Source organism: Euprymna scolopes, chromosome 24 (genome assembly GCF_053919585.1).
Source record: "Euprymna scolopes isolate OS-2025 chromosome 24, ASM5391958v1, whole genome shotgun sequence".
Classification (NCBI taxonomy): domain Eukaryota; kingdom Metazoa; phylum Mollusca; class Cephalopoda; order Sepiida; family Sepiolidae; genus Euprymna; species Euprymna scolopes.
In genome coordinates this window covers 102,925,539-102,952,961 of record NC_136505.1, presented here as the reverse complement: position 1 = coordinate 102,952,961, position 27,423 = coordinate 102,925,539, and the positions used below count along the sequence as shown (strand labels likewise).

General features: G+C 33.3%; 3 protein-coding genes across 5 annotated transcripts in view; 2 read left to right on the top strand and 1 right to left on the bottom strand.

The window, feature by feature from the left end:
- LOC145246889 (programmed cell death protein 6-like) overlaps positions 1–1,132 on the top strand; it is a 111,638-nt gene extending 110,506 nt beyond the window's left edge. Inside the window, exon 6 of one of the 2 annotated variants that reach the window (XM_080108762.1) lies at positions 409–1,132. In XM_080108762.1, the coding sequence (XP_079964888.1) occupies positions 409–510 (102 nt within the window). In that variant the 3' untranslated portion in view covers positions 511–1,132. The remainder of the gene's footprint in view (positions 1–408) is intronic. The other variant, XM_080108761.1, reaches the window with a different exon arrangement.
- Positions 1,133–13,237: 12,105 nt separating this feature from the next.
- On the bottom strand, positions 13,238–13,789 carry LOC145246888 (EF-hand calcium-binding domain-containing protein 10-like). The gene has a single exon (XM_080108760.1). The coding sequence runs from the start codon at positions 13,752–13,754 to the stop codon at positions 13,335–13,337; it is 420 nt and encodes a 139-aa protein (XP_079964886.1). The 5' UTR covers positions 13,755–13,789; the 3' UTR covers positions 13,238–13,334.
- Positions 13,790–13,795: 6 nt separating this feature from the next.
- LOC145246887 (trifunctional purine biosynthetic protein adenosine-3-like) overlaps positions 13,796–27,423 on the top strand; it is a 132,745-nt gene continuing 119,117 nt past the window's right edge. Inside the window, exon 1 of one of the 2 annotated variants that reach the window (XM_080108759.1) lies at positions 13,796–13,899. In XM_080108759.1, the coding sequence (XP_079964885.1) occupies positions 13,881–13,899 (19 nt within the window). In that variant the 5' untranslated portion in view covers positions 13,796–13,880. Of the gene's footprint in view, positions 13,900–22,862; positions 22,900–27,423 lie in introns of those variants that run through there. The other variant, XM_080108758.1, reaches the window with a different exon arrangement.

Genomic DNA, 27,423 nt, shown 5'->3' with positions numbered 1-27,423 from the left:
GAACAAACATCTTGCTGCTCAACTCCCTACATAGTATCCCTGCAACTCGTGTCCCTGATAGTAGCCTCCTACATGAAAGTGGCACTGTACCTTGTTTGGGTGAAAAATGTAATAAATAAAAAAAATTTAAAAAAAAAAGAAGATATATTAAGCAAAAGGTTTACAAGGATAGGATAAAGGATCAGTGGAGCTTACTATCCATGGTGTCCATTATGGGTAGTCATACGTGCTGCATACTACTAGTACTCCTGCTGATTCTACAGTATTACGATTCTGCTGTCTAAGAGTGTTATCTTGCATCGTAATAACTACTGGAAGAGTTTATGATGCAGGTAAGTTTTGGTCTCACAACATACTTATTTTTTTCATTTATTTAAAAAAAAATAATTTCTTCTTTCTCTTTTTCAGACGTTGACGAATGCATTCCAGACTCATGATCGCGACCATGACGGCATTATCCAGATCACATATGAAGAATTCCTCTCTTTAGTGTTCAGTCTTAGGTGTTAAAACAAAATAAGTGGATTCTGACCTTCTCCCCTTCTTCCTCGTTCAGTCGCACCTGCTCTTGATCTGCCCCCACACACACACACACACACACACACACTTTTTCCAAACTCGCTATCATGAAAATGTGGCTCAAGTAGATGGTCATCAAGTCGACATGAATTATCGTTTAAATGAAGTGACGGCAATTTTTTTTTTTTTTTTACATCAAAAAAAGTCTACTCTATTGTAGTAGCCGCATAGAAATTGCCAGAATGAACCCTAACCCTCCTCCGCTTCACTGTATTGTCGATCGATGACAGATTTTGATATAAAATATGAACTACGTGACTGTTACCTTAAGTCGGTTCTTCTTCATGAATATATTTAGTATAAATAAAATAAGGCATTTATTTATTTATGAACTGTTATCCTCATCTTTATAGTTTCTGTTTCACCGCGTTTCGGCTAACTCATCCTCTGGCCTTCCATAGTTGTTGTCTTACCACATTTAATCACCTGGAGAAGGCCAGAGGATTAGTTGGCCGAAAAATGGTGAAAATGAAGATAACAGTCCGCAAATAAATAAATAAATAAATACACAAATTACTCAAAGGATTTAAATATATATATATATATATATATACACATAAAATAAGGCATGTCCTACATTCCTGGCAGAAAGTTTTTATACGCAGCTTTCTTTTTAAATCCAACCCTGACACCTGTCTCTGATTTTATAAAAAAAAATTTGGTAGCTGTCTAGAATTGCTCCTATATGAAAAAAATAAATGCACAGAAAAATATTTGATATACGTACTTTCACGCAATTTTTTTAATAGGATATTTTAGTTTCGTTACGGGTACATGCATCATAGGGATTAAAAAAAAAAAAATTTTTTTAATATAGGGTGAATTCTGGACAAGAACCGAAATTATTTGTAATTATATTTTTTTTATTGTATTGTATTCTGTCAATGTGGCCTTCTTCAGGGCATGCTTTATTAAGTGGAATCAAATTAATGAAATTGTGGAAAAATATATATATAATTTGGTACTTGTACAGTTTAAAAAATGAAAATATTAAAAAAAAAAAGTTTATATTGTATGTATCTGTCATGGAACGAAGTTCTCCGAAAAAAAAAATTTCACTTAATTTTATCAAGTAGTGTTTTTTTTTTTTTTTTTTTTTTTTTTTTACAACGAAGAAAAAAAACAATTAGTTATGATACCGAGCAAAAGGTTCGATTTTTACGAAGAAAAGCTAGTATTAAAGATGAGAGGGAGTGTCAGCACTTTACATTGAGTTATCTCCCCATGGCGTGTTTAACAAATTCCATAATGGCTGACTTCAACGTGCTCTCATAATGTTTTTCCACAGTAAAAAAAAAACTACTTAATCAAGTTAAATGAAATTTTTTTCGGAGATCTTCAGTCCAAAATGGATACCTACAATATAACTTTTTTTTTTTTTTTTTCCTGATATTTTCATGTCTTGATTAAATTGTACAAGTACCAAAAATTTAATATTATAAAAATAAAATGGAAAAACGTGTCTTGTTCCTACACTTTCATGTTCTTAGGAACAAAGTTTTGCCTCTATTTTATAAAGAGTGTTTCATTTAACACACTATGAAAAGTCCCATTAACTAATATGCCAGTAATACGAACCAGTAAAGAAAATATAAGAAATATATTTGACTTTTTTTATTAAGTAATCAGAAATTGTCTGATATGTAATCCAATCCATTATATAGCTGATAAAAATTATATAGTCAATAAAAATTATAACTGGAGAATTTCTAAAATAACGTTGGATTCGACTAGTAAGTAGAATAAATTGTAATGTGTGAAGGAGTTATGGTTTTTGTCCAGAACTTCCCACTATATTAAAAAAACAAATAAAAATCTTCATGATGCACGTAACTGTAATGGAAGGAAAGTAGTGTACAATAAATATCACATGAATTGATCAAGTGGTTTTACTTTTAAATAAAAAAAAAATTAAAATTTTATGAGTATCTGAGAAGTGACTGTCTAGCCTTCCATTTTGGGGGAAAAAAAAAAAAATTTCAAAATACAAGGGAGATAATTCAACAATAATTCATACTAGATTTATGTTGTAATGCCTAGCAATTCCCATCAATCGTTTAAAAATGATTTCCTCTATAAAAATGAAATTACTTGATCAATTTACCTAATTTTTGGAATATAATATTTTTTGTCACAGATATGTACATCATGCGAATTTTTCGCGTTTTTTAATATGGAGAATTCTGGACAAGAACCGTAGATTTAGTTATTTGGAACGTGTTAAAATAAATCAGATTTTCCATTCTTAAGGATTGTTCAGCTTAATCTCTAAATAAATCACCAATTACTGCTTTTTGCGGGCCTTATAAAAATAACTAGCTGTCCTAATTCGGCGTTGCCCAGGATGTGGGGAAATCATTTTAGTTTTTAATTTTTAATTGTTTGCACATTTTTTAAACTTAAGATAGACAACTATATTCTTTAACTTAAAATGAGTTATCCTCCTTGCAGATTTTTATTTTGTTTTTAGTAGCTTATTTATAAATGTTTCATATTGGCAATCATCTGAGCTTACTTTAAAAAATCTTTGTGCATTATAATTGACTATTTTAAAAAAAAAAGTTTGTTTTAAATGCACTTTAAGTAAAAACACTACTACTTAATTCCATGTCATGTCAACATTTGTTAAAAAAAAAAAAAATTCCCAAAATTACAGATAATGATTACCAGATTACAAAATAATTACCAGAAAAAATAAAATTTACTGAATAATGTATTTTTCTGTTTGTGGTTAATTCCGTATGATAAACTGACTTATCTCCCTTGTTTTTCACTTGCTATTTCAAATAAGAAAATGGTGGATCAATAACAATGATTTTTTTGTAAAAAAAAAAAAAAGTTCTTGCAGATCTTCTATTTGATCATATTTTTTTTTTTTCATAATTTTGACATTTTGTTTGCTAATTTCAACATGACTCGCAATTATGTAATAGTATTTTTACTTAAATTTTTTTTTTTAATTATTATCATGCATAAGCACTGTAATCTTTAAAATAAATTTTAGCTAAGTATGTTATTATATTGTCAATAACATGGTACAACAATAACATATGAAAATTGGCTCGTCAGAATCAAAATTGTCAGCTTAAATGCTATTTGAGCCTGACTCTGAAAATATGACCAGATAACTTTGTATTCGATAAACTTAAACACCAATTATCCATCCTACAAGAGATGTTTCCATCATCAAGTCTTCCTGTGCAGCAACTATTCAACAGTACTTAAGTGATGATTTTTTTTTTTTTACTTTAGATGCAATAGCACATACAAATAAATATAGATTGAAAAATATTCTTGAAGGGGAGAAAAAAGTTAAGAAAAAAAAACTGAATGCTTGTATATTTTACGAAATGAAGAGATAAAAAAAAAAAATTTCTTTGTTTATTTTTGTTGTTGTCATTTTCAAAATACAAGACTGAAATTTCTTTGTAAACTAAATTTATAAAAATAAAAAAAATGATCAAAAAAAAATTTTTGTTTTAAAAAAAATTGTTGAATTTATTTTTTATTTTCCACTTGTAAATTCTCTAAAACCATACTAATTTATGTCCATGTTCAAAATCATCTTTTACTCCGCCTTTTTTTTTTTTCTCTCCTTTTCTTATCTTTTTCTCCCTTTTCTCTTTTTTTCCTTCTCTTTTTCCTTTTCTTTTTCTTTTATCTCTTTTTTCTCTTTTTCTTAATTTTCTTTTCTTTGCAATCTTTTTCTTCTCCATTGTGAAAATTGATTTTGTTTTCCCTTTGCAGAACATGATTGAGTTTTGCAAAGGGAATAAAAAATAAAAATAGCATCAATGTTTTGTGCATATTAGGTCATTAAGACATTATCTTCAGACAGTTTAATCTGGTAGCACCAGCCAGAAGCCTAATAAGATTAAGGATGTAGACAAACTAAAGCATTCATATTTCACTAGCAGCATTTCATGGTGCTTTTTACATCGATCTTCATAATTTACTGTTAATAATATTAAATATTACTTTTGAAATAATCAATGTATATCACAGTCACTTCTGATAAAAAAAAAAATTTCTACAGTAAAAGTAATTTAAATCATAATAAAAAAAATTATTGTTAATATTAAATGTTAATTTTGAAATAATCGATATGTCACAGTCATTGCTGATAAGAAACCAAAAAATAAATTTCTTCAGTAAAATTAATTTAAATCATAAAAAAAAAAAAAAATTAATAATATTAAATATTACTTTTGAAATAATCGGTGTTTGTCACAGTCACTTCTGAAAAGAAACCAAAAAATGATTTCTTCACAAAAACTTTACTTTTTGAAGGTAAAAAAGGGGGGGGGGCAAAAGCATTGTCTGAATATGTTTTATTTTTTATGTGTGTGTGTGTGTGTTTTTTTTTTTTTTACATGGGGATCAAACGGAAGAGAGTTCCACAGGCGTGCACTTCTCAAAAAAAAAAAAGAAGCTATGTTCATGGAATCTACGTTTTGATTTAGGCACAGATAAATAGTGGGGGAAATTACTGACAGTGGTTTTAGCTAGACGAGTGTTTATCATGAAGGATTGACGAGGGGGGACCAGAGATTGGAGCTCGGATGAGCACTTGCCATGGAAATAACGATAAAACAAAGACAGGGTCGCAACGTCTCTTCTGTGGGAGAGAGGTTGCAGGGAAGAGAAGAGAGCATCCCCCACTAAGCCACGAAGTCTATTCTAAGCCATGTATGAAAAAATAATTTAAGAAAAAAAAATATTTAGTGGAGAAAATAATAAAAGAAACTAAAATGAAATAAAAATAAAAACAAGCACGAAATAAAAGTAGGAATCAATTTTACCCAAAGAAAAAAAAAAAATTCAAAAAATAAATACACGTGCGATTAAAAATAAAGTCTGAGATATATACGAAGAAAGTGAAAGAAAATTCTTTGAGAGAGAAACCATTAAATAAACACCATTTATGCAGGGTCCACGTTCCCCGTGAAGTACCGAAAAATTTATTTAGTTGTAACACTTTTTGTGTTCATGAAACAGCAGAAGGCACTTGTGCAGTATGAGGACGGTGGCCATCTTTTGTTGGTGCATTTCACTAAACTGTCGCCAGGTGGCGCTTCTCAGTCAAAAAAACATTTAAATTATTAATTTGTTCTTGATCCTTCAAAATCGCTTTGTTTGAAAAAAATGTTTCATTTAAATTATTTTTTTCAAAAAGAAAAAAGATATCTTACTTTACAAAAATCCAATGTTGCTTTTATTATAAAATTGTTTTATTAAAATTATACTCTGCAGACTTTTAAATGTGTTTACGAGTGTATTTTGATACATTTTTATACAATAAATGTTTTGCGTTTCAAATATTTTTCTGTTCGGAAAAAAATCTTGTTTGTTACTTATTTGCCGCGTCATTTGACCAAGAAGTCAGAAATAGATCTAGAAGTGATGCGTGTTCTTGCTGGTCAGGGAAACCGGTTGGAAATGTAACTATTTGTGATAGGGAGTGAGATATAGCGAAGCTATGTGTTGTAGTATCCCTCTACCTGTTCTACAAGTATTTTAATGGTGAATGCTCTGGCGAACAGCAGACACTCGTGCCCCAACGATGTAGACACCCTCAACAAACCCGACAGGCAGCTAAATCCCATCCCCACACAGCAGATATTCCTAGATGCAAAAGATCTTTCTACTCCAGTAGTTTCTTCCCCAGAACCGCTAGACTCTGGAATTCCATTCCAGGTCCCTGCTTCCCCAACTGTACTGACATGCAGAAGTTCAAGTGTAACGTGAACCGACATCTTGCAGCCCAAATCGCAACATAGTACCCCAGTAGTTGTTGCCCCTGATAGTAGCCCCCTACACCAAAGTGGCAATGTACCTTGTTTGGGGTGAAAATGTAATATAAAAAAGAAAAAAAAGAAATTGGAATTATCGTCCCTAAAAGTAGCCGCCGTCTGCATACCGCAGAAGTGCCCCCCAAATGACTTTTAAATGATACCTTTCTCTCCCCATATTAAGAATGGCTTTCGAAATAATGTTATTTCAGTGCAGTACAAAAAATATATAAGTACCATGTTTTCTTTCTTGTTTCGTAATAACACCAGAATTGTTGAAACTAAATTAATTCTTCTAAATAAAATAATTGTTTTCTTTGATAGATACTTGTACAGTTTAATCAAGACATTAAAAAAATGAAAATATCAAAGTTTATATTGTATGCATCTGTTATGGAATGAAGTTCTCTGAAAATATTTCACTTAATTTCATCAAGTTGTTTTTTCGCTGTAAAAAAAACAAAACAATTTATGATACCGAGCAAAAGGTTCGATTTTTAGGAAGAAAAGCTAATATTAAAAATGGGAGGGATTGGCGGCGCTTTAAATTGAGTTATCGCCCCATGGCATGTCCAAAAAATTCCAAATGTTTGCCTTCAAAGCGCTGTCATAAAAACGTTTTTCTACTATCAAAAAAAAAAAAAAATTACTCGATCAAATTAAGTGAAATTTTTTTTTCAGAGATCTTCAGTCCAAAACGGATACGTACAATATAACCTTTTTTTTTTTTTTTTTTAATGTCTTGATTATACTGTACAAGTAATACAGAAGTGTTTTCTTTCTTTTATTTTTGTTTCGTAATAACACAAAAATTGTTAAAAGTATTTTTTTTTTTCTTAAATAAATATATAGTTTCGTTGTTCATGTTTTGACTCTGTGATCAAGTTTATTTTTTTTAAAACAAAACTTAAAGATAATTTTTAAAATATTATGGGATGTGTATTCTCTTTTAAAGAAAATATCTTCAAGAACGGTCATAAAACGTGTTTTCAATCGATATTTATTCAATAAGTGACCAGTTTTCCTACCTAGAAAAAGGGACGAGTTTTCCGGGTACCATTTATCACAGTCACTACTGATAAGAAATGAAAAAATGATTTCTTCAGTAAAAAATAATTTAAATCATAGTAAAAAAAAAAAATACTGTTATTAATATTACTTTAATTTAAATAATAAATAAATAAAAAAATACAAATTAGTTTTTGTTTTCACTTTTCTTTTCATGCCTTGTCATCTCAATATTACATTCCAATTTCCACGTCGAAACATTGAAGTTTGAACCGGAGTTCATCTCTATACAATCTTATCAAAGTTTATAAAAAGACAAAGGAATTTTTGTGGAAGATTACAAATAATTTTCACTTAAAAGAAAAAAATAATCTTGGCTCTACATTTTTCTAATCTCAACAATTAAATTATGTTGAGCAGCCAAGCAAAAAAAAAAAAAAAAAAAAAATTGACTATTATAGGGATTGAACCTACACCTGCAAATTATGTAAATGCAGTAAACAAAAGTAATGATACAAGATAAGAACAAATCTAAACACAAATCATACATTCAGGTCGAATCAGTCAGAAATGGACGCACCTGGATTGTCTCCCCCTTTTTTTTTTCTTCAAAAACCAGGCAGAAGTTCAAAGTAATTTGCAGCACTCAAAATACAATTGTCAATTAAGACTTACCGGTCATAACTATGGCTATGACAACAGCATATTCTTTTCATTCTTTTGACTCAAGTATATATCGGACACAGTAAGATACAGTCAATCAACCAAGAACCACAACAGTTTATATAAAAACATATAGGATATGAACGGACATATACTCAAAAGTCAAGATGAAAAGAATATGTTGTTGTCACAGCCTTAGTCATAACTAGAGCTTTTGACCTGAGGATGCAAATGGGAGCATATTCTTTTGTCTTTACTCTCGAGTATATCGACACAATCAACCAAGAACCACTGACGGTTTTTTTTTATCTTCCACCAGACTATCCATTAATGTGTAATCACCTTTTCCTTTACCATATTCCCTCTGCTTAACTTATTTTGTTTTCAAGTAAGATCTTTGACTTATTTGTTGTTTCATCAAATACTTCTGGATGCAAAATCCAATCCTGCATTTTGCTAATTCCTACCCTCTGATGAGAAGGAGAGTATTTCTTCGAAACTCCGCGGATTAAGGACTATCCATTTATCTAGTGTTTCCTTTTCAAATTAAATATGTTTTTAACTCATTTCAAAGTGTTTTTTAACATATTTCATTAACTGTTTGCTCATATATATATATATATATATATATATATATTTAAAGGAGATTAGAACAATAGTCTAAAGAGCAGAGTGTATTTTAATGTAATAGTAAAATTACTAATTTAATTAAAATACAGGGAAAGAAAAAGTGCTTGTTGTAATTTAGATATATAATAAGCTCGATAGGTAAATATCCTAGAGCTAATTTAATATTCAGTAATGTGATTGATAATTTAAAATTCAAATTAGAATTAAATCAAAAATCCGTTTCACAAGAAGGAACAACAACAAAATCAAGATCAATAATTTTTTTGATTTTGTTGTTCCTTCTTGTGAAACGGATTTTTGATTTAATTCTAATTTTAAATTATTAATCACATTACTGAATATATATATATATATATGCGATTGTCTCCTATATATATATATATAACTTGAGTTCCTTCAGCTATAATCAAAACCGAAATCAAAACATCTGAAAAATTCTTGGCAAAATTATTTATTACAAAAAATAGAAGTCCATAGCAATTAAACGACAGTCACTCGGAAGAAAAAAGATGTAAGCATGAGACACAAAATAACACGCACGTTATCATATAAATAATATATGATCATTGTTGTAATCGTGTGAGAAAGGAACTTGTATTAATTTCGACATGCAGCGATTCTTCCTCATAGCATTATTGAAACATTAGGTAAAAAAGTGAACATTCGAAAGAAACAGGAGGGGGGAAAAAAAGAACATTGTCTGCCAAGTGCTGCTGGACTGAAGGAGTAAATTAAAGATTTTATTTTGCAATGTGATTTTATTAATTGTATTGAACTATGTAGCACAATATTATTTTCTGAGTATTTATAAGTACTTATCAATTTATCTCATTTTGGTCAGTTCTATATTTAAAATACAATGGACACTATTTTCATAGAAATGTTAATAAATTTATGTTTGCTATGTGCTGTTAGGTTTTCTGTCCAAAAAGTTATTTTTAATGCTATCCAGAAAAAACACCAGCTTTGCCAAAATATATTGATTTGTAGTGGACTGGTGGATATATTATACATCCACCAGTCGGCCTTTTGGTCAAGATCAAAGTGTAAAAAAAAAAAAAAAAAAAAAAAAAAAAAAAATATGCATACACAAACACACAGACAACTGTTTATAAATTGTAAATATGGTTTTGATTCTTAAACGCTGGGGATTTATTAGTTAGTTTAAGATCCATAGAGTGAATGAGGTATTTTGGTAAATGTTGCCAGTCAAGAGTAAGACTCCAAAGTCTACATTTATTACTTTTTAATCACTTTAGTTACAAAGACCCTGAACCCTTCCCCTCCCCAATTTCTTGTAGGGCCTTGTGCCTAATTTTGTTGTTTGAAAATCTTGTTTTTTTACTTAATTGTATTTACAAAATTTTAAAAGCAATAAAATATATAAACAAGACCAAAGTGTAGTATCTGTTCTTCAGATGCTGCACTTCTATTTCTTGTTCTCTTTCGGTGGAGGAGAAATCCTTCACGACTGAGACAATTTTTATTTTTGTACCTTTTCTCCACGTTAAAAAACGACCCTGGTGTCTAACTCTGTCCCGTTGGGAGGAATAGTAAATAGGTACATCCACCAGTCGTACAAAATCGGAAAAATGATTTGAATTGGGAAAGGAAAAATGTTTTGCTTTGAGGAAGGAACGAACAACGTGTTTACTTGAATTAAATGAACTACGATTTATTTCGTTCGTGAAGAAACAAGTGAAAGAAAAAGGTACAACACGTGTTGATGTCCGCGTTTGTCTCTCGCTGTTTACTGGTGAGAAGGAGAAAGTCTATTCTTGTAGAGAGAGAAAGAAAAAAAGTCAATCCAGTTTGGTGTGCGTCTCTCGCTGTTAGCTGGTGAGGAGGAAAGTGTATTGTAGTATAGAGAGAGAACGAGAAAAAGTCAATCCAGTTCATGGAGAGAGAAAGCATATAAAGTGTATGTACTATCTGTTGGCTGGTCTGAAAAGGGCTGGAAACAGCTTGTCTCTTGTTTTTATACTTGTTTCCGGTGGTCTTTTGCGCATGTGGTGGATTTCCTTTGAAAGGGGAAGTGACGTTGCCCTTGTGTGCGCGTCTGTGAGTACATGTGTGTACGTTAGCGTGTGTGTGTGTATACACGTGAATGTGAGTGTATGTATGCGAACGTGAATATATGTACGTGTGTAGACGTGCACGCGCATGTTTGTGTGCACGTATGTATGTGACAAGTAATATAGCTTGAAATGTGAACATGTGTTTTTGTGTGAGACTAGAAAAGGCTCGCGCAGATTCAATATATTTCTTATTCTGCAGAATTTCCATGGGTTCTGATTGTTGTTGTTATTATTTTAAATGCCGTTTCATTATTTTTTTCTTGTTTGTCATTGTCTCATATTGACTTTGAGACTGATACATTTTAATTCTTTATCTTCCGGCTTCTTATGTAAACAGATGGAAGATGCTAATGAAAAGTCGATTTTAGAATGAGTCACAAACTGTACCAATAACCAAATTAAGTTATCTTTTTTTAAACAACAACAACAAAAAAAAAAATAGGGACCTATTCTGGGTGGGTTTAGTATGTTTTGGCATAGCCAATTTGGCGTCGCTGTTTTGGCTTGGCCAATCCGATTATTTATTTGCTTCCCCACTGAACAAATTAGGCACAAGGCCGTTTTTTTTAATGTGGAGAGTGAGGTGAGGGGGACCAGCTCCCCCGAGAGGGAACTGGATAGTGACAATTGGTATGAAGAGTTTCCCCTACATTGACGGAAACTGATTGCCCAAGAGCAATGGTCTGATATGTGGGGTTGCCCTCACATATGGTCTTTGATTGCAGCATCAGCCGGAACAGTTACTGCACTTTGAGATTCATGCCCAGCCCCCGCAGGGGCCAGGCGAAACTCCCAGAAAAGGTAGAACAAGATGGCTTAGCCAATCCGGCTTTGGCGTGTGACCAATTCGGTTTGTGGGGGGGGGGGGGGAGACGACGATTAGTCAAAATTTTTTTAATATTTTTTAAATTAATTCAGTAAATGAAGATAATTTTTCTTTGAATAAAATTGAAATAAAAATTATCAGTAAATTTTCAGATTAGGTCCACCTCCACAATTTTCTTTTAAATGACGACTTTTATAGGTTTTCAGCGAAGCTGAATACGAAAATCGCCTTGAACTTTTGCAGAAATAGTTAGTTATCGAGATATAAAAAGTTGTATTATGCATTGTATTATTTGGCGGCCATCTTTGTTACGCGCATAGATTTGTTTATGGAGCGCGCGCATGCGCGTAAAAACGATGGCTGCCAAAGAATACAATGCATAATACAACTTTTTATATCTCGATAACTACTTATTTCTGCAAAAGTTCAACGCGATTTGCGTATTCAGCATAGTAGAAAAGTTATAAAAGTCGTCATTTAAAAGAAAATTGCGGAGGTGGACCTAATCTAAAAAAATACCAAATCATCAAAAGAAAAAAAATTGAATTTGATTTAAAAAAAAAAAAAAAAAAAAAAAACTTTAAAAAATAACCATGTTTATTTAAAACACAACACCAAAAACAAACAACACTCAGTCTTCGTTAAAAACAAGATTATATGTTCATATTGTTTTTCTTAATAAAAAACTTTAAAATATTTTAAGATTTTATTCCTTAAAAAATTAATTCTAGAATAATTAACCAAAAAGAGTTTTGTAAAAACATGACTTTTCCTTTAAAAAAAAATAGTTAAATTCATATAAACATTAAAAAGTTTGAACCGTGTGTATTTAAATTCAGTCGTCAAGAAGTAGATTATATTTTCATATTTTCTTAATTAAAGAAAAAAAAACCTTTAAAATAAGGTACTTATGCACTTATGTTACCGTGCTATAACAAGAACATTATTATTTATAAAGCCATTCTTAACATGGGAGGGGAGAATATTTTGTAACTATTCCATACTTTCACTTCACCTAACAATTTAATAATAAAAGATATCGTGAAAATTGAAAATATAATCTTATTGTTAATGACCAAGTGTTGCCTATTTTTGTGTAGTGTTTTTAAATAAACATGGTTATTTTTTTGTACTTATGTTAACGTGCTATTTTTTAAATAGTATTTTCAAGTTCAATTGAAGTTTCACGATATCGTTTTGTTAGGTGAAAGTGCAGAATGGTTATAAAACATCCTCCCCCTCACCATGTTAAAAATGGCTTTCTAAATAATAATGTTATTGTTTCAGCATGGTAACATAAGTGCATAAGTAGCAAAAGAACTTTAAAATATTTTGCGAGTTTTTAATCTTTAAAAATTAATTAGAAAACAATTAACCGAAAAGGGATTTTGCAAAAACATGATTTTTCTTAAAAACTCTTAAAATGATAGATTTTAATATTGTCTTTCTTAATTAAAAAAAAAAAAAAAAAATGCAATTTTTATAAAAATGTGCCTGGCGTGATTGTTGACGCCAAATTGTCCCTCCGCCAGATCAGCCATGTCGTTGAATCAGCAGTGCCGAAACGGCCATACCAAAACCTCCCATTCCTATTCTGAGATAAATGACAAAACAATAAACAAAACGTGTATTTAGCAGTTAAAAAAGCCAAAGTTGAATTGTTTTTTTTTTTAAAGTAAGATTTAATTCAACAATTAACGAAACTGGTTGTATCAATTTTGTTTAACTTTAATTTTGCTTATCCAATGCTATAGTGTTTTAGTCCGAATCTTTTGTCGAAAATGTGGACCAGGTTTGTAATAGGCCTTTTTCGGCCTGTTTTTTAAAAAAATCAAAATCAACCTGGTTTTTATCACTGTCGACATCTTCGTAGTGTTTTATTCCGAGAGTCTTCATGGCCTGCCGATACTGTGCTGCGGAGATGTAAGCCTTGGAAGTCGGATCCAACATGGAAAACAAAGACTGAAGATTAGACGAATCCACGAGACTTGAGACGGAACCCTGGTTGAGCATGGCTCGGTTTAAGTCGTACAGATATTTCGCCAAATACAGTTTTGGCTTCTTTGGTCGATTGAACACCAGCAGAGCCATCATGTTCTGGAAAAGCTCGACGATTTTGTGTTTATTTAAATATTCTATCGCTTCTTTCTCTAACTGTGTTTCACACTGGACGTCCATGTTGTTTGATGCGGTTGTCTAGGCAACGGGAAAGAGTTATGTCCCTTTATTGTTTTAAACGAGTTATCGCCCGTCGGAGAACTTGTTATATACGAGTTGAACGTGCGAAAACTTTTACTTATTTTTATGTCGACCCCGAAGAAGAGTAAGTTTTTTAAAGTGTAATTTTTTTTTAAAGATTTGTTTATATTTGTTTTAATCATCGCAAATCGCGATAATTTAATATTTGATAAGGTTTTTAAAAGTTAAATATTATTAATTAAACTATCATTAACGATTCTTTCTAATTAATATATTTTTAACAACGCAACTGAATGCCGAACCACGTGGTTCTTTAGTTGGCGCGGTCTTTTCTTTCCTTTTTTTTTTTTGTTCAACCATGTTTTTCTTTAATTTTAAAAATATTTAAATAGAAGCACATTTATTTATTTATTTAATAGTATATACTTTTTAAAAATGAATAATTGTCATTTTTACCCATTTAAAAAAAAATAAATAAATAAAAAACGGAAACCCTATATATAATGACATTGACGTTTACGTTTTTTAATTCGTTTTCATAATATACACCGGGTTTGTATTACTGTACACATAGATAAACCTTTTGTTTATGTTAAAAATAAACCTGTTTCATTTTAAAAGAACGTTTAAGTAAACTTGGGCATTTTGCAATACAGACAACAAAACAAAAATTTAGTGTTTGTATTACTGTGCACATAGATTCGAAAAAGCTGTCAAAAAACAAATATATAACAAATAAATATTATCAAAGGCAAGATAAGTTACTTTTCTACCTAACTGGATATATTTTTTTGTTTGTTTTTATTCAATGTAACATGTTTATTCAGCTCGAAAAACATGTAGTGTTTACCGATGTATTGGAAAATTCAAAATGGCGCCCGACACTCTCTTTAACATGGTAAGTTCGGGAAAAGGTGTTATAAATAATAAACTAGACAAAATACTATTAAAAAAAAACACCGAATATATGTCAACTTATGTCTCGGTAACATATAATGAGCGAATTTCTAACAGTATTATGCGTGAGTGCACAAAACTCCTAATAAGAGATTAATAAAGACAGACAGAATAATTAACGAAAAGGTTTATTTTGCAATAATAAAGACTATGTCTGAGGTAAAAGAAAAGAAAAAGGAACAGAAAGTTTTGTCGGGAAGCAGAAAACTTGAAGTGTCCCCAGGATGTCTAGTGGAAATCTTCAGTGAAGTAGTCGCAGCCTCGAGGGGGGGAGGGGATTCAGTGGACAGAGTGACAGGATAGGTGGTCTCTGGGCTCCTCTGCTTGCTGGCTGCTGCTGGATCGTTCTTACATTGGCAAAATAGTCCCTTAAGGGACACAGGATTAATGCGCCCTGGTAGCTGATTGGTCAGTGCGTGGCGTGAGTGCACTGAGTGTGAGTGGCCGCATCAGTCAGCAAAGGGGTATTAATCCACGAGAAAATAGTCTGTTCCTATTTACAATGCCTCCCCACGGGACAGAGTTAGACACCAGGGTCGTTTTTTTAATGTGGAGAAAAGGAACAAAAATAAAAATTGTCTCAGTCGTGAAGGATTTCTCCTCCACTGACAGAGAACAAGAAATTGAAGTGCAAAGAACAGATACTACACTTTGATCTTGACCCGAAGGCCAATTTAACAAATAACGGTGCTAATGCAGAGAGTGATCCGCGCTATTTTTTAAATCGTATTTCCACGTTTAATTAAAGTTTTATGATATGTCTTTTTTTTTTATTCAATTGTAAAATTAAAGTACAGAACAGGGACAAAACACCTTCCCCATGTTAAGAATGGCTTTTTAAATAACGTTATTATTTTAGCACGGATCACTCTCTGCATGAGTACCCAAATAACTGTTGAAAAAAGCAAAATAAGTTACTCTTCTATCTACCTGAATACGTTTTGGTATTTTTTTACGACCTGCCCCAGCGTAATATAAATATCACCAACCACCCCATGTTAAGAACGGCTTTCGGAATAAACCCCCCCCCCAACTTCTCGATGTTAAAAACGGCTTTCAATTTTTTTTGGGGGGGGGGTTATTCCGAAAGCCGTTCTTAACATGTGGAGGTTGGGGTGTTTATAATCTGGGGCACGCCGTAAAAAAATTACCAAAGTATTAATGTTTTAACTCATTTTTTGAGTGTTTCAAGTGTGAAACCAAAGTTGTACTGAGCGCTTACGTTGAAACAAAAACAAACATGGCGCCATGATGCTCTTACTTTTGGAATATAAAGAATGTGTCAAAAACTCGGGGGAGAGGGGATAACTGACGGAAATCAACTGAATGTCACTGTGACATTTATTCGGTGGATTTCTATCAATGGGTTTCTACCACCATTTTGTTTTATTTCTTATTTTGAAGTGATTATTGAGTCTTCAAAGATATTGCTGCCATCTTTTGTTCTCCAGCAGCGTTCAACATTACTCGTTTTTCGAATCGAATAAACATTTTACATCAAATAAAAAACGCTAAAAACTTTTCCAGTTGGGTAGAAAATTAACTTATCTTGCCTTTGATAACATTTATTCGTTATATATAAAAGCCAGGGATGGAGTACTGCTGCCACATCTGGGCAGAAGCTGCTAAAAACAGCCTATCTTGCCTTGACAGAGTACAAAATAGACTTCGTGGTTTAGTGGGGGATGCCCTTTTCTCTTCCCTGCAACCTCTCTCCCACAAGAGACGTTATTTCCATGGCAGGTGCTCGTCTGAACTCCAATCCCTCGTCCCTCCCTCGCCAATCTTTCGCGAGAAACACCCGTCTGGCTGAAACTACTGTCAATAATTTTCTCCACTCTTTATCTGTGTCTAAATCCAAACGTAGATTCCATGAGCAAAGCTTCTTTCTTAGAACTGCACGCCAGTGGAACTCCTGCCGCTTGCCTGTTTCCCACCTGACTACAACTTGGACGTCTTCAAGTCCAACATAAACAACCTCCTGACAAACCGTCCCCTTAAGTAAGACACTCTATGAAAACCCCCAATACTAATGATTACTACAATACTATCTCATTGATTACTGTACACGCAATAACCCTTATCCCTGAGTGGCCTTCGGGCCTTGATAAGTGATGATCTCCATGTAAAAAAAAAAAAAAAATGTTTTTTGACAACTTTTTCGTACCTCTGTGGATTGTAATACAAATCCCAGAGGTATGAAAGAGTTGTCAAAAAAAAAACAAATATATAACAAATAAAAATGTTATCAATGGCAAGATGAGTTAATTTTTTAAAAATTACATAAATGGATCTACTAGTTAACTAGCAGTGTTGTTACATTTCAAACCTCTTGGACCCACACATTGTCTGGTATCGTCACAAAGGAACAAACAAAAAAGGGAGAAATAAAAATCAGACTAGCCAATTTTTTTTTTTTTTTTTTTTTTTTTTTTTAGTGCAAATGAAAAACATTTATTTGCATACAATAACAATAACGCATTTCATTTTCTTTCAAATGTTTTTTCACACACACACATACACACACACATTTTTACAATGCTCTGCCATATAGCATGTGCTTTTTAAAAAGTCCCTCTCCCTCCCACCTCACGCTGGTTCTCGCCCTTGTGTTCACATGTCCATCTTCTCTGGCATGCACTTTGCTTCTCTGTTTTGCTACCCCCCCCCTTTTTCCCCCTCCTTTCTGTGACGTCAAAGCATGCACACTTGCTTAATTTGCATATGTGCTAAGACGGCTGTTACTGCAGATATTTTCGCTAGTCAGCTATTCTACGCCTACTGTTGATTTTTCCACACAAGCCATACGCGTGGTGTTACAGCAGGACCCATTTTTATATAAGAAATATTGAGTAACGAAAATCTTATTAAATATTCTTTTTTGAATTGGTAAGTACCCGTAGACCAGCGTTGCCAGCTGGAAATATGGCAGAAAGCCAGAACAGATTCAGTAAAAGAATCCTCCCAATTCCCCCAAAAAAAGAAACAACCTTTGATTATCGGGTGTATCATATGTGAATCACGTAAAATAATGACTGGATAAACTGCAAAAAAATTTTTTTAACTATTTTATTTATTATGACGAATTTCCTTATGCTGTGGCTCGAAACGGGGATAAAGTCGCAACAGGTTGTCCTGTTGCGACCTCTAAGGTCTGGAAGCACTAACGTGCATCGAACCTCTCTCACTGTTGGAATGCCAATACCAAAAAACATCTCCCCCCCATGCGATATTCAACCGCTTTAAATAGAAAGCGGAGGTGGGGGCCATAATTCGAAATCATGTTCACACGTGAATCACGCATGCCCAAGAATTAAAAGATGGCACTTCAGACGCCTAGAGAGGCCGATGCTTAAAATTATTTCTCACATTATGAAATATTTGGTCGATCTGGTTGTAAATTTTGGATGAACATATACTCCTATTAATTTGTATTTTTTGTGCATTAATAATCGTATTGAAAATAATTTTCTATTTATTTTAGTTATTTATTTGTTTTCCTACTGAGCAAATAAGGCGTAAGGCGTTTTTTTTAATGTGGGGACTGAATGGAGGGGGACCAGTTCCCCCGAGAGGAGACTGGATAGTGACAATTGGTATGAAGGGTTTTCCCTACGTTGACCAAAACTGATTTCTCAAGAGCAATAGTCTTATATGTGGGGTTTCCCCCACATATGGTCTTTGATTGAAAGCGGAAAGAAATGGTTTGTTAGGTATTTAGCATATAATCTTTGAAAAATAAACGAGTTATTGTGTTGAAGATGGAAATCTGCATGAAATTTCGAGGGAACCCCTTTATAATACTCATGCAGAGAGTGATCCGTGCTGAAATAATAATGTTATTTAAAAAGCCATTCTTAACATGGGGAGGGGAGGGTGTTTTGTACCTATTCTGTACTTTCACGTTACAATTGAATAAAAAAAATGTATCATAAAACTTTAATTAAACGTGGAAATACGATTTAAAAAAATAGCGCGGATCACTCTCGGCATTAGCACCCCCTTTTTTTAATTCACGGGAGTAGCATGCTATTGTACCGTCATCCATGACTGGGTAGAGGTCCTAAGTAATTTGAAAATGTATTTTAAGTATCACTCACACTGAGGATTGAACCCTCAACCTTCAGGAGAATGTAACTTTATGACTGAATTTTTCCTGAGTATTTTATCTACTCCGTTACAGGTCCTTGCGTCGACACTCAAACTATAATTTTGAATTACTTTGGATTTTAGTAATGGCTGACAGAACAAGAGCATGCTAACCCCATTCATTAAATTAAGAATTCTGTTCGAAATTCCATGCAGATTCCAGAGTTCAACGAGATACATTTGAAGAAAGGTCGGAGGTTACATCCACTGAAATGTGAGATGATTCCAGAATAAGAACGGTAATCCAAGAATTCAAATAAGATTTTTCTGTATATTTTTTTTTTTTGATTAGGTCGAATTTTGGATAAGAGCTTAAAATTAGAACTGTAGTTCCTGAGAATTATTATCTCATCCAGTTGTTGGTTGCTTCAAATTGTTTTTGGGTTCGATCTCGTTAAAAAGCAATAAAAGAAGATTGGTGATCAATCAGAAAAATTTACATAAAAAAAAATAAATTATAATTTTATTGTCGGGTAAGAAATCCAATTTACAATGAATCAATTTTTTTTTTTTTTTTTTTTTTTTTTTTTTATTGATGTACAAAAATAGTTTAATGCATCTTTATAACCAAAGTTTTTGACTGCAAAAAAAAAAAAAAAAAAATTGGGGGGGGGGGGGGATTATATGTAAAAAACCTAGAAAAAATATTTGAAAAGTTACAGAAAAGACTTTATAATTATAGATCCACAAAAAAGTTATGTAAAAAAAAGTTACTGGATAATAAATACCATAATACTTAGTCTGCTGCACCTTATCATAGTAAAGGTCCATACAAAATTTCAACCAGATCGACCAAGTATTTTCCATTATAGTCATTATATACAAAGGTTTTTTTGTGTTTCGATTTTTTTTTTATTTCACACATTATCAGAATGTCTTTGGTAAGTATTGATAATAAAAAAAAAATCCAATTTAAGAAAGAACAGTCCAAACACACCAAAGTTAACATCCTTATACAGCCTAACATCACAAGTGCATTTGAGAAATTTTATCACTGCATAAGTAGAAGGGTCCAGCATATAAAATCAACAGTAGTTTCTTTGCTAAGACAGGTGGTGTGTGTTTAAAATGAATGTTTCTGTTTAGAGCAAAATTGAAGCAGGATATGTGACTTCTACATTTTAAACTTTAATTTAAGCCATTATTATGAAAATAATTTTAGAAAATCAGCAGTAGATTCTCTACAGCGCAATGTAGACTACAATGTATTGTGAACTAACTCAGTGCGGAGAGGTATGTTAAGCTTCCTCCTGGTACACTGTTGGGGGAGGTTCCTAACTAAAGCAGACAATCGATTTGATTAAAAAAATGGACGTTTTCACCAATTTCCATAGCAGTCAGAGTATTGGAAGTGTAGAGCGTTGATTGATCTTCATTTATTCCTGAGCAACATTGGGTCTCCCTGCTAGTGTTTGTGTTGTGTGTGTGTATATATATATATATATATATATATACATATATATACACACACTTTTTATTTGTTTTTTGCAGAAGCGGTAATATGTTGCTACACAGTCATGAGCTTGTTTCGGTCAACTAGTTTTTAGTAACTAAGGTTTTTATTGCAAATTTTGCTTTCGTATAAGCTGTATGAAGCGGTCTCTAGTTACTAGCTAACCGAAAGATGCTCACGACTATGTAGCGACATATTACTGCGTATGTAAAAATATCTGGAAAATAATAACCTTGGATTATATATATAAAGGTTAGTAATTGCAATTAAGAATAGGAAATTGGATCAAATTTTTGTAACATGTCTTCTTCCTAAGATTAAGGGTGGTGGTGTTTGATCAACACTGCTGGGGAGCCATGATGTAATATACTGTTTTGTTTTTAAATCCCCGAAACAGTGTTTCATGGTAAACAACTGATGATCCCTTAAAAAAAAAAATAATAATAATAATAAAAAATTAAAAAATAAAATATAAAAAAATTGGTATTATAGTAAATTCGAGAGAGTTGATGCAGTGATTGCAGGTGATTAAATGACTTACTGACTAGATGTTTTTTTTTTTTTTTTTTTTTTTTTTAAACGAATGATAAAAAGTAAGTTTTTGTATGGTTTCAAATGTTAAAAACTTCAAAGACTAATATATATATATGTATATATATATATATATATATATATATATATATATATATATATACTAGCATGATGACTCGACGTAGAATGCAGCAACTTCCTACGAAGAATGCAACTAAAAAAAACGTTGGTGTTGAAATACTTGTACTTAAATAAATATATAAATACATTTTCTATTCCTTTGTTTTGTGTTCTTTGTGTCTGAATGCATATGAAATATTTCGTTGGTTTTATTTTTTCATATGACACAAAAATGCTTGTTGATATTTTTTTTTCATTACATTATCTTTCACAAATGGTAAATCTCTGTCAGAATGATGGGGAACAAAATGGCACACAATTATTGAAGCGGCAATTTTCCCCATCGTTCGACGCGAGAAAATGATTCGTCCATTTCTGTTTTTAAGCAACAAAGTAAGATGAACTCGCACTCGCGAACGCTTCTTTCTAAGAATGCAACTAAAAAACAAGTCGGTGTTGACAACCATCAATTTATGTCGATAAATAATCGTATATGCATTGAGACGCAAGAAATTGTGGCAAAAACACGAACAAAGCAAAGAATGCGAAGACTAACATCTACTATGACGTCAACAACGAGGAAATGTGCTTTTGTGCTTCCCCTAACCAAAATGAAGAGCGTTCCGAAAATAATGCCTTCTATTTTAATTCTGTCCAAATGGATATTTAAAAGACATTATTTTTCATAAATAAAGATTGTTTAAATTTTTCATTTTCTTTATTTGCTAATGTCTTAGATTGTGTTAAAATTACAGAAAAATACCGAAAATAATCTATTTAAGTTCAAAACCCTTCAGTGACTTTTTTGGACACCCTGTATATATTTTTTAATTTTTTTTTTTAACATAAGCAATTATATGTTGCAACACAGTCATGAGCATGTTGCAGTCAGCTACTTATTAGTAACTAGAGACCTCTTCAGGTGATACAGCTTATATGAAAGCAAAGATTCTGTCTAGGCAGAATTAGCTTGCGTATAAAGAAGCGGTCTCTAGTTACTGGTAACTAGCTGGCTGAAAGATGCTCATGACTGTGTAGCGACATATTACTGCTTATGTAAAAACAGATAAAAAGTATACCTTGCTTTACTTCTGTATTGAGCACTTTTGTATTAACCTCGTTAAACTTTATTGGTTACTTTATCTCTGAAAAATAATAACCTCGGATTATATATATATATACACACACACACACACAAAGTAACCTTGTTAATAATTTCAAATGATTCAATTTAGTTTTATTTTATTTTTTTTTGTGACTGTTTCATTCTGACCTTTTCATTTTAGAATGCTTGCTGCCTTTTGACATTTTTGTGTATATTTGATTGAATTTTTTTTTGTTAATAATAAAATCAAATCTGTCCTCTTTAAATAAGAGGAGTGGTGAGGTTGTACGTGTGTGTGGGAAGAAATTGCTATCTAAACATGGGCTAATTTTTTTTTTATTGACAACATTATTTGATCACAACTTTTTTCACTGTCAACCTAAAAAAAAAGATTCATGAATTTGAAAATGTAAAGCAATTTTTTTTTTTTTTTTTTTTTTAACCAAAAAGAAAAGTATTTGCTTTTATTTGGGTCATCAATGCGTCTTCCCACTGATTCGTTGAGTCAAAATATCCTTTTGTAGAGAATGCGTGTGAGACCCATTTGTTTTTGAGGCAGAGTCGGCAAATCTATATGGATATATTTTGGTTTCCAATCTAGAGTGCCCCTTTTTGGGAGCTGGATTATCTATATTAAAAACTAAGGTGCTTGCAAGCACAATAAAGAACAGCGGCATTCACCCTGGGCGGAGAGTGAACTTGTTTCCTCCAAAGGAGTAAGTGTCATGGGAATATTCACAAATGGTTCTCAGTTGCATGTACGAGTTGTATATCCTGGTCAGAGAAGATGGAGACATTATGTTTTTGCGGTAAGATGTAGAGGTATTCCTACAAATACAGGATGCCTTCAATAAGTTTCCAGACTTTTTCTGTATGATTACTTTTATTTATAGTACACACATGAAACTCTAGTCCTCTTCAAAGTAATCTCCTCCGGTTGTAATGCACTTGTACCGTTCCAACAACTTCTGGAAGGTTCTATGGAAGTCCTATTGTGTGAACGTTTCAATGACCCTCGTCAACGCCTCTTTCATCTCCTCAATTTTCTCATGACAACAGCCTCTAAGGTTTTCCTTGAGCTTAGAGAATAACCAAAAGTCACAGGGAGCAAGGTCTGGACAATAGGGAGGATGAGGAAGTGTCTTGATGCCCATCTTGGTCAAATAGTCTGATCTTCTCAGCACACCCTTGGAACAAACTTCACACAAATCTTACACATCTTCAATTCCTCTCAAATAATTGTGTGAACAGTTCCCACACTGACATCAAACTGTGCACTTATTGTCTCTATAGACACACAACGGTCCTTATCCATGAAATTTTTTATTTGACCATTCAACTCTGGTGTTCTGACTTCCTTACTCCCATCGCACTTTTCATCATCCCTCATAGACTCCCTGTCTTCCTTGAATTTCTTAAAAAAAAGAAAAAAGGTCAACCTAAGTGCAAAATGCAATATTATGACTTCCATGTTTCGATTTTTAGACCGCAAGGAAGGAAGAGAAGCTATTATTTAACATGGGAAGAAGAGGTGTCAGCACTTTAGACTGAGTTATCTCCTTGTGGTGCCCCTCCCCTCCCCTCGTCAAAAAATTCAAACATGGCTACCTTCAGCTCACTGTCATAAAAAATTGTTTTTTCGCTGTAAAAAAAAAAAACTTACTTGATCAAATTAAGTGACTTTTTTTCGGAGAACTTTATTCCATAACGGGTACTTAACGATAGAACTTTTTTTTTTTCAATATTTTCATTTTTTAATGTTTTCATTAGACTCTACAAGTACCTTTTTATTTTATTTTTTAGAAGCTGTTTATAGATTGAGTAGAAAGTGGCTCTTTGGTTTATTCCCAGCAGCTTCGTAACTCTTGCTTCCCGTATTTTGTCCTTTAGTCCTCGCATTCCATGAACGATGTTTCTGACAAAAAGGAGAGAATTGGTGTTTTCTGGGTCAGAACACTAACACTTATTGTTGGCAAGTTTTGACATTTAAGTATTATTCTTTCGTGAAAAGAAATAAATCCTATAGAGAATTGCCAAGGCTGCTGCTGCGAAGGTGGGCTCTCTATACCGTGCTAGAAAGTTACTTATGCCTGAAAGTATCTTGTACCTCTACAAGGCCACTATTTGCCCATGTATGGAGTATTGTCACCACATTTGGGCTGGTGCATCTGCTACTACTGGACAGAGTTCAAAGTCGCCAACCTGACAGATCCTGAATTGTTATCTAAGTTTCAACCTCTGTCCCATCGACGAAATGTTGCATCCCTCTCTCTGTTTTACAAGTATTTTAATGGTGGATGTTCCAATGAACTACAAGCCCTTATACCCTCTCGACGTAAATACCCCTCCCCCCGACAAGCGGCAAAATTCCACCCCTACACAGATCTCTAGATGTAAGGTAGCCTTCTACTCTAATAACTTCTTCCCCGTAACTGCTAGACTTTGGAATTCTCTTCCAGTTTTCTGCTTCCCCAACTGTACTGACATGCAGAAGTTCAAGTGTGATGTGAACAAACATCTTGCTGCTCAACTCCCTACATAGTATCCCTGCAACTTATGTCCCTGATAGTAGCCCCCTACATGAAAGTGGTGCTGTGCCTTGTTTGGGGTGAAAATGTAATAAAAAAAAAAAGCTTATTTTTTGACGAGAAGATCAAGGAGGACACGAGTCTTAAAACGTGTTGGCAAAACCAGTCAACATCTGAAAAAGGAAACGAATGCAAATATTTTTTTTTATTTTTACTGGAATCCTTTGAGATGAGTAATTTGTATATTCATTTATTTGCGAACTGTTATCCTCATCTTCGTAGTCATTTCTTCCTCTGGCCGTGACGGAATCGGAATGCTGAGTTTCTTAACTGTCTCCTCAGTAATTACTGCCTTCCATAGTTGTTGTCCGCAAATAAATACGCATTACGCTCTATTGCACCCAGACAGCAACTTTTGAGCCATATCTTGATATTCCCATGAAACTTCCTGCTTCAGGGGAAACCGGTTAAATTCACGCAGTTTGAATGTTGCTGGCACATATATATATATACTGACCGTAATCAGTTTCTGAATTTTTTTTACATGAGGATTCCATATTCGTATTATTTGGATTCTTCGGACTACTGTTTCTATATTGCGTGTCATTTTCACAACGTTTCGGTTGAGGTAACCTCCAACCTTCTTCAGGTGTATCTTATGAAACTCGAGGAGTCTGCACGGATTTTCAAGCAGAACTCTTTATTTACTTCACAAGGGTAGCATGCTCTTGTTCCATCAGCCATGATTGCAATTGTATTTTTCGATTGTCGACACTGAGGATTGAACATTCATTCAATCTTCAAGAGAATATCACTTTTTACAATTGCGCCATGGTTCCTTGTGGAAAAATACAATTGTAAATTACTTGGGACCGCTACCTAGTCATACCTGACGAAGCGAGAGTATTCTACCCCCATGAAATAAAATAAAGGATTTTGTTTGAAATTTTATCCAAATTCCCAAGTTTGACAGAAAAAAGTCAGAGGTTACATTGACTGAAATCTTGTGAAAATGACGATTTTTTTTTTTTTTTTTTTTTTTTTTTTACATAGGCATCACCACATTATCAAGGCCAAGAGGCCACTCAAGGATAAGGGTTAAAGAGTGTACAGTAGAAATTGGACAATATAGTAATCATTAGTAATGAAAATTTGATAACTTATATGGAACGGCTCATCAAGAACTTATTTACGTTAGACTTGAGGACAACCATATTGTAGTCAGCCGGAAAGCAGGAAAACGGAAGACAATTCCACAGGCGTGCAGTTCTAAGAAAGAAGCTTTGTTCATGGAATCTACGTTTAGGTTTAGGCACAGATAAAGAGTGGGGGGGAATTATTGATAGTGTTTACAGCTAGACGAGTGTTTCTTGTGAAAGTTTGGCGAGGGGGGGACCATAGATTAAAGCTCAGTCGAACACTTTCCATGAAAATAACGATACATCAGAGACAAACTCGCAACATCTCTTCTGTGAGATAGAGGTTGCAAGGAAGAGAAAAGGACATCTCCTACGAGGCTACGAAGTCTATTTTGAACTCTATCAAGGCAGGCCAAGTCCTTTCTAGCAGCTCCTGCCCAGATGTGGCAACAGTATTCCATCCTTGGACGTACCTGGCTCTTATATAGATAGAGAATAGCATCAGCAGTGAGATATTTACCGGATCGATAGAAAGATCCCACCATTTTTCCAGCGGCCTTGGCAATAGATTTGATGTACGTGTTCCATTTAAGATCAGGAGTAATGGTCAAGCCAAGAAGCTTGTCAAAACTTGAGGCCTCCTGAAGACGAGAGCCATTCATTTCAATTGATGCCAGATGTGGATCAGAATGTTGATGATGTAAAGAGAGAAGCTTGGTTTTAGATGCATTAAAAGTAACCAGCCACTCCTTACCCCATTGTACTACGTGCTCAAGATCAGAGGAGAGAGAATTGGAGAGAACTTGGTCGTTTACTGTCTTAGATGTGCTACCATAAATGGTAGTGTCGTCAGCATAGATGTCTACAAATGATGTAAGGATGTGATTTGGAAGATCATTAATGTAGATCAGGAAAAGAGTTGGGCCCAGGATGGACCCCTGAGGGACACCGGCATTAATACTGTGAGCTTCTGATTTTTGCCCCTCAACTACTACTCTTATGAACCTATCAGAAAGAAATGATTTAATAATTGAGAAGACATTTCCAGCAATACCATAGCTAGAGATCTTATGAAGTAAACCTTTATGCCATACCCTATCAAAGGCCTTAGATATGTCAAGAGCAATTGCCCTAGAAAGGTTGCCTCCGTCGAGAGATTTGCTAATCCTATGAGATATAACTGTAAGCACATCTGCTGTAGATCTAGCAGAACGGAAACCATATTGTGTGTCACTAAGAAGGTTATTTTTGTTGAGATGGTTGATTACTTCTGTATTTAACACAGATTCCAGCAACTTATGACGCACAGGAGACTTATTGGCCTATACTGAGAGGGGGATGAGCGATCACCTGAATTCTTAAATACAGGGCATACTGATGAAATTTTCCAGGGAGGTGGGAAACTATTCTCCTTAAGACAACGTTTAAACAGTTTTGTAAGTATGGGCGCTAGTTCAGGTTGAAGTTTTTTGAGTACTATAATTGGAATACCGTCAGGGCCAGTTGCTTTACTGGAATCAAGGTTTTTGATTAGCTTGGCAACATCACGTACAGATATACGTATATCACATAGCGTGTTTTCTGATACAGGAGGAAATATTGGGGGTTGGCGGCTTTGATCGCAAAGGGTAGAATTAGCTGCAAAGTTCTTGACAAAGATTAAGAT

Coding starts and splice junctions, on each gene's coding strand:
- LOC145246888 (XM_080108760.1), bottom strand. CDS start 13,754: ATGGACGTCCAGTGTGAAACACAGTTAGAGAAAGAAGCGATAGAATAT.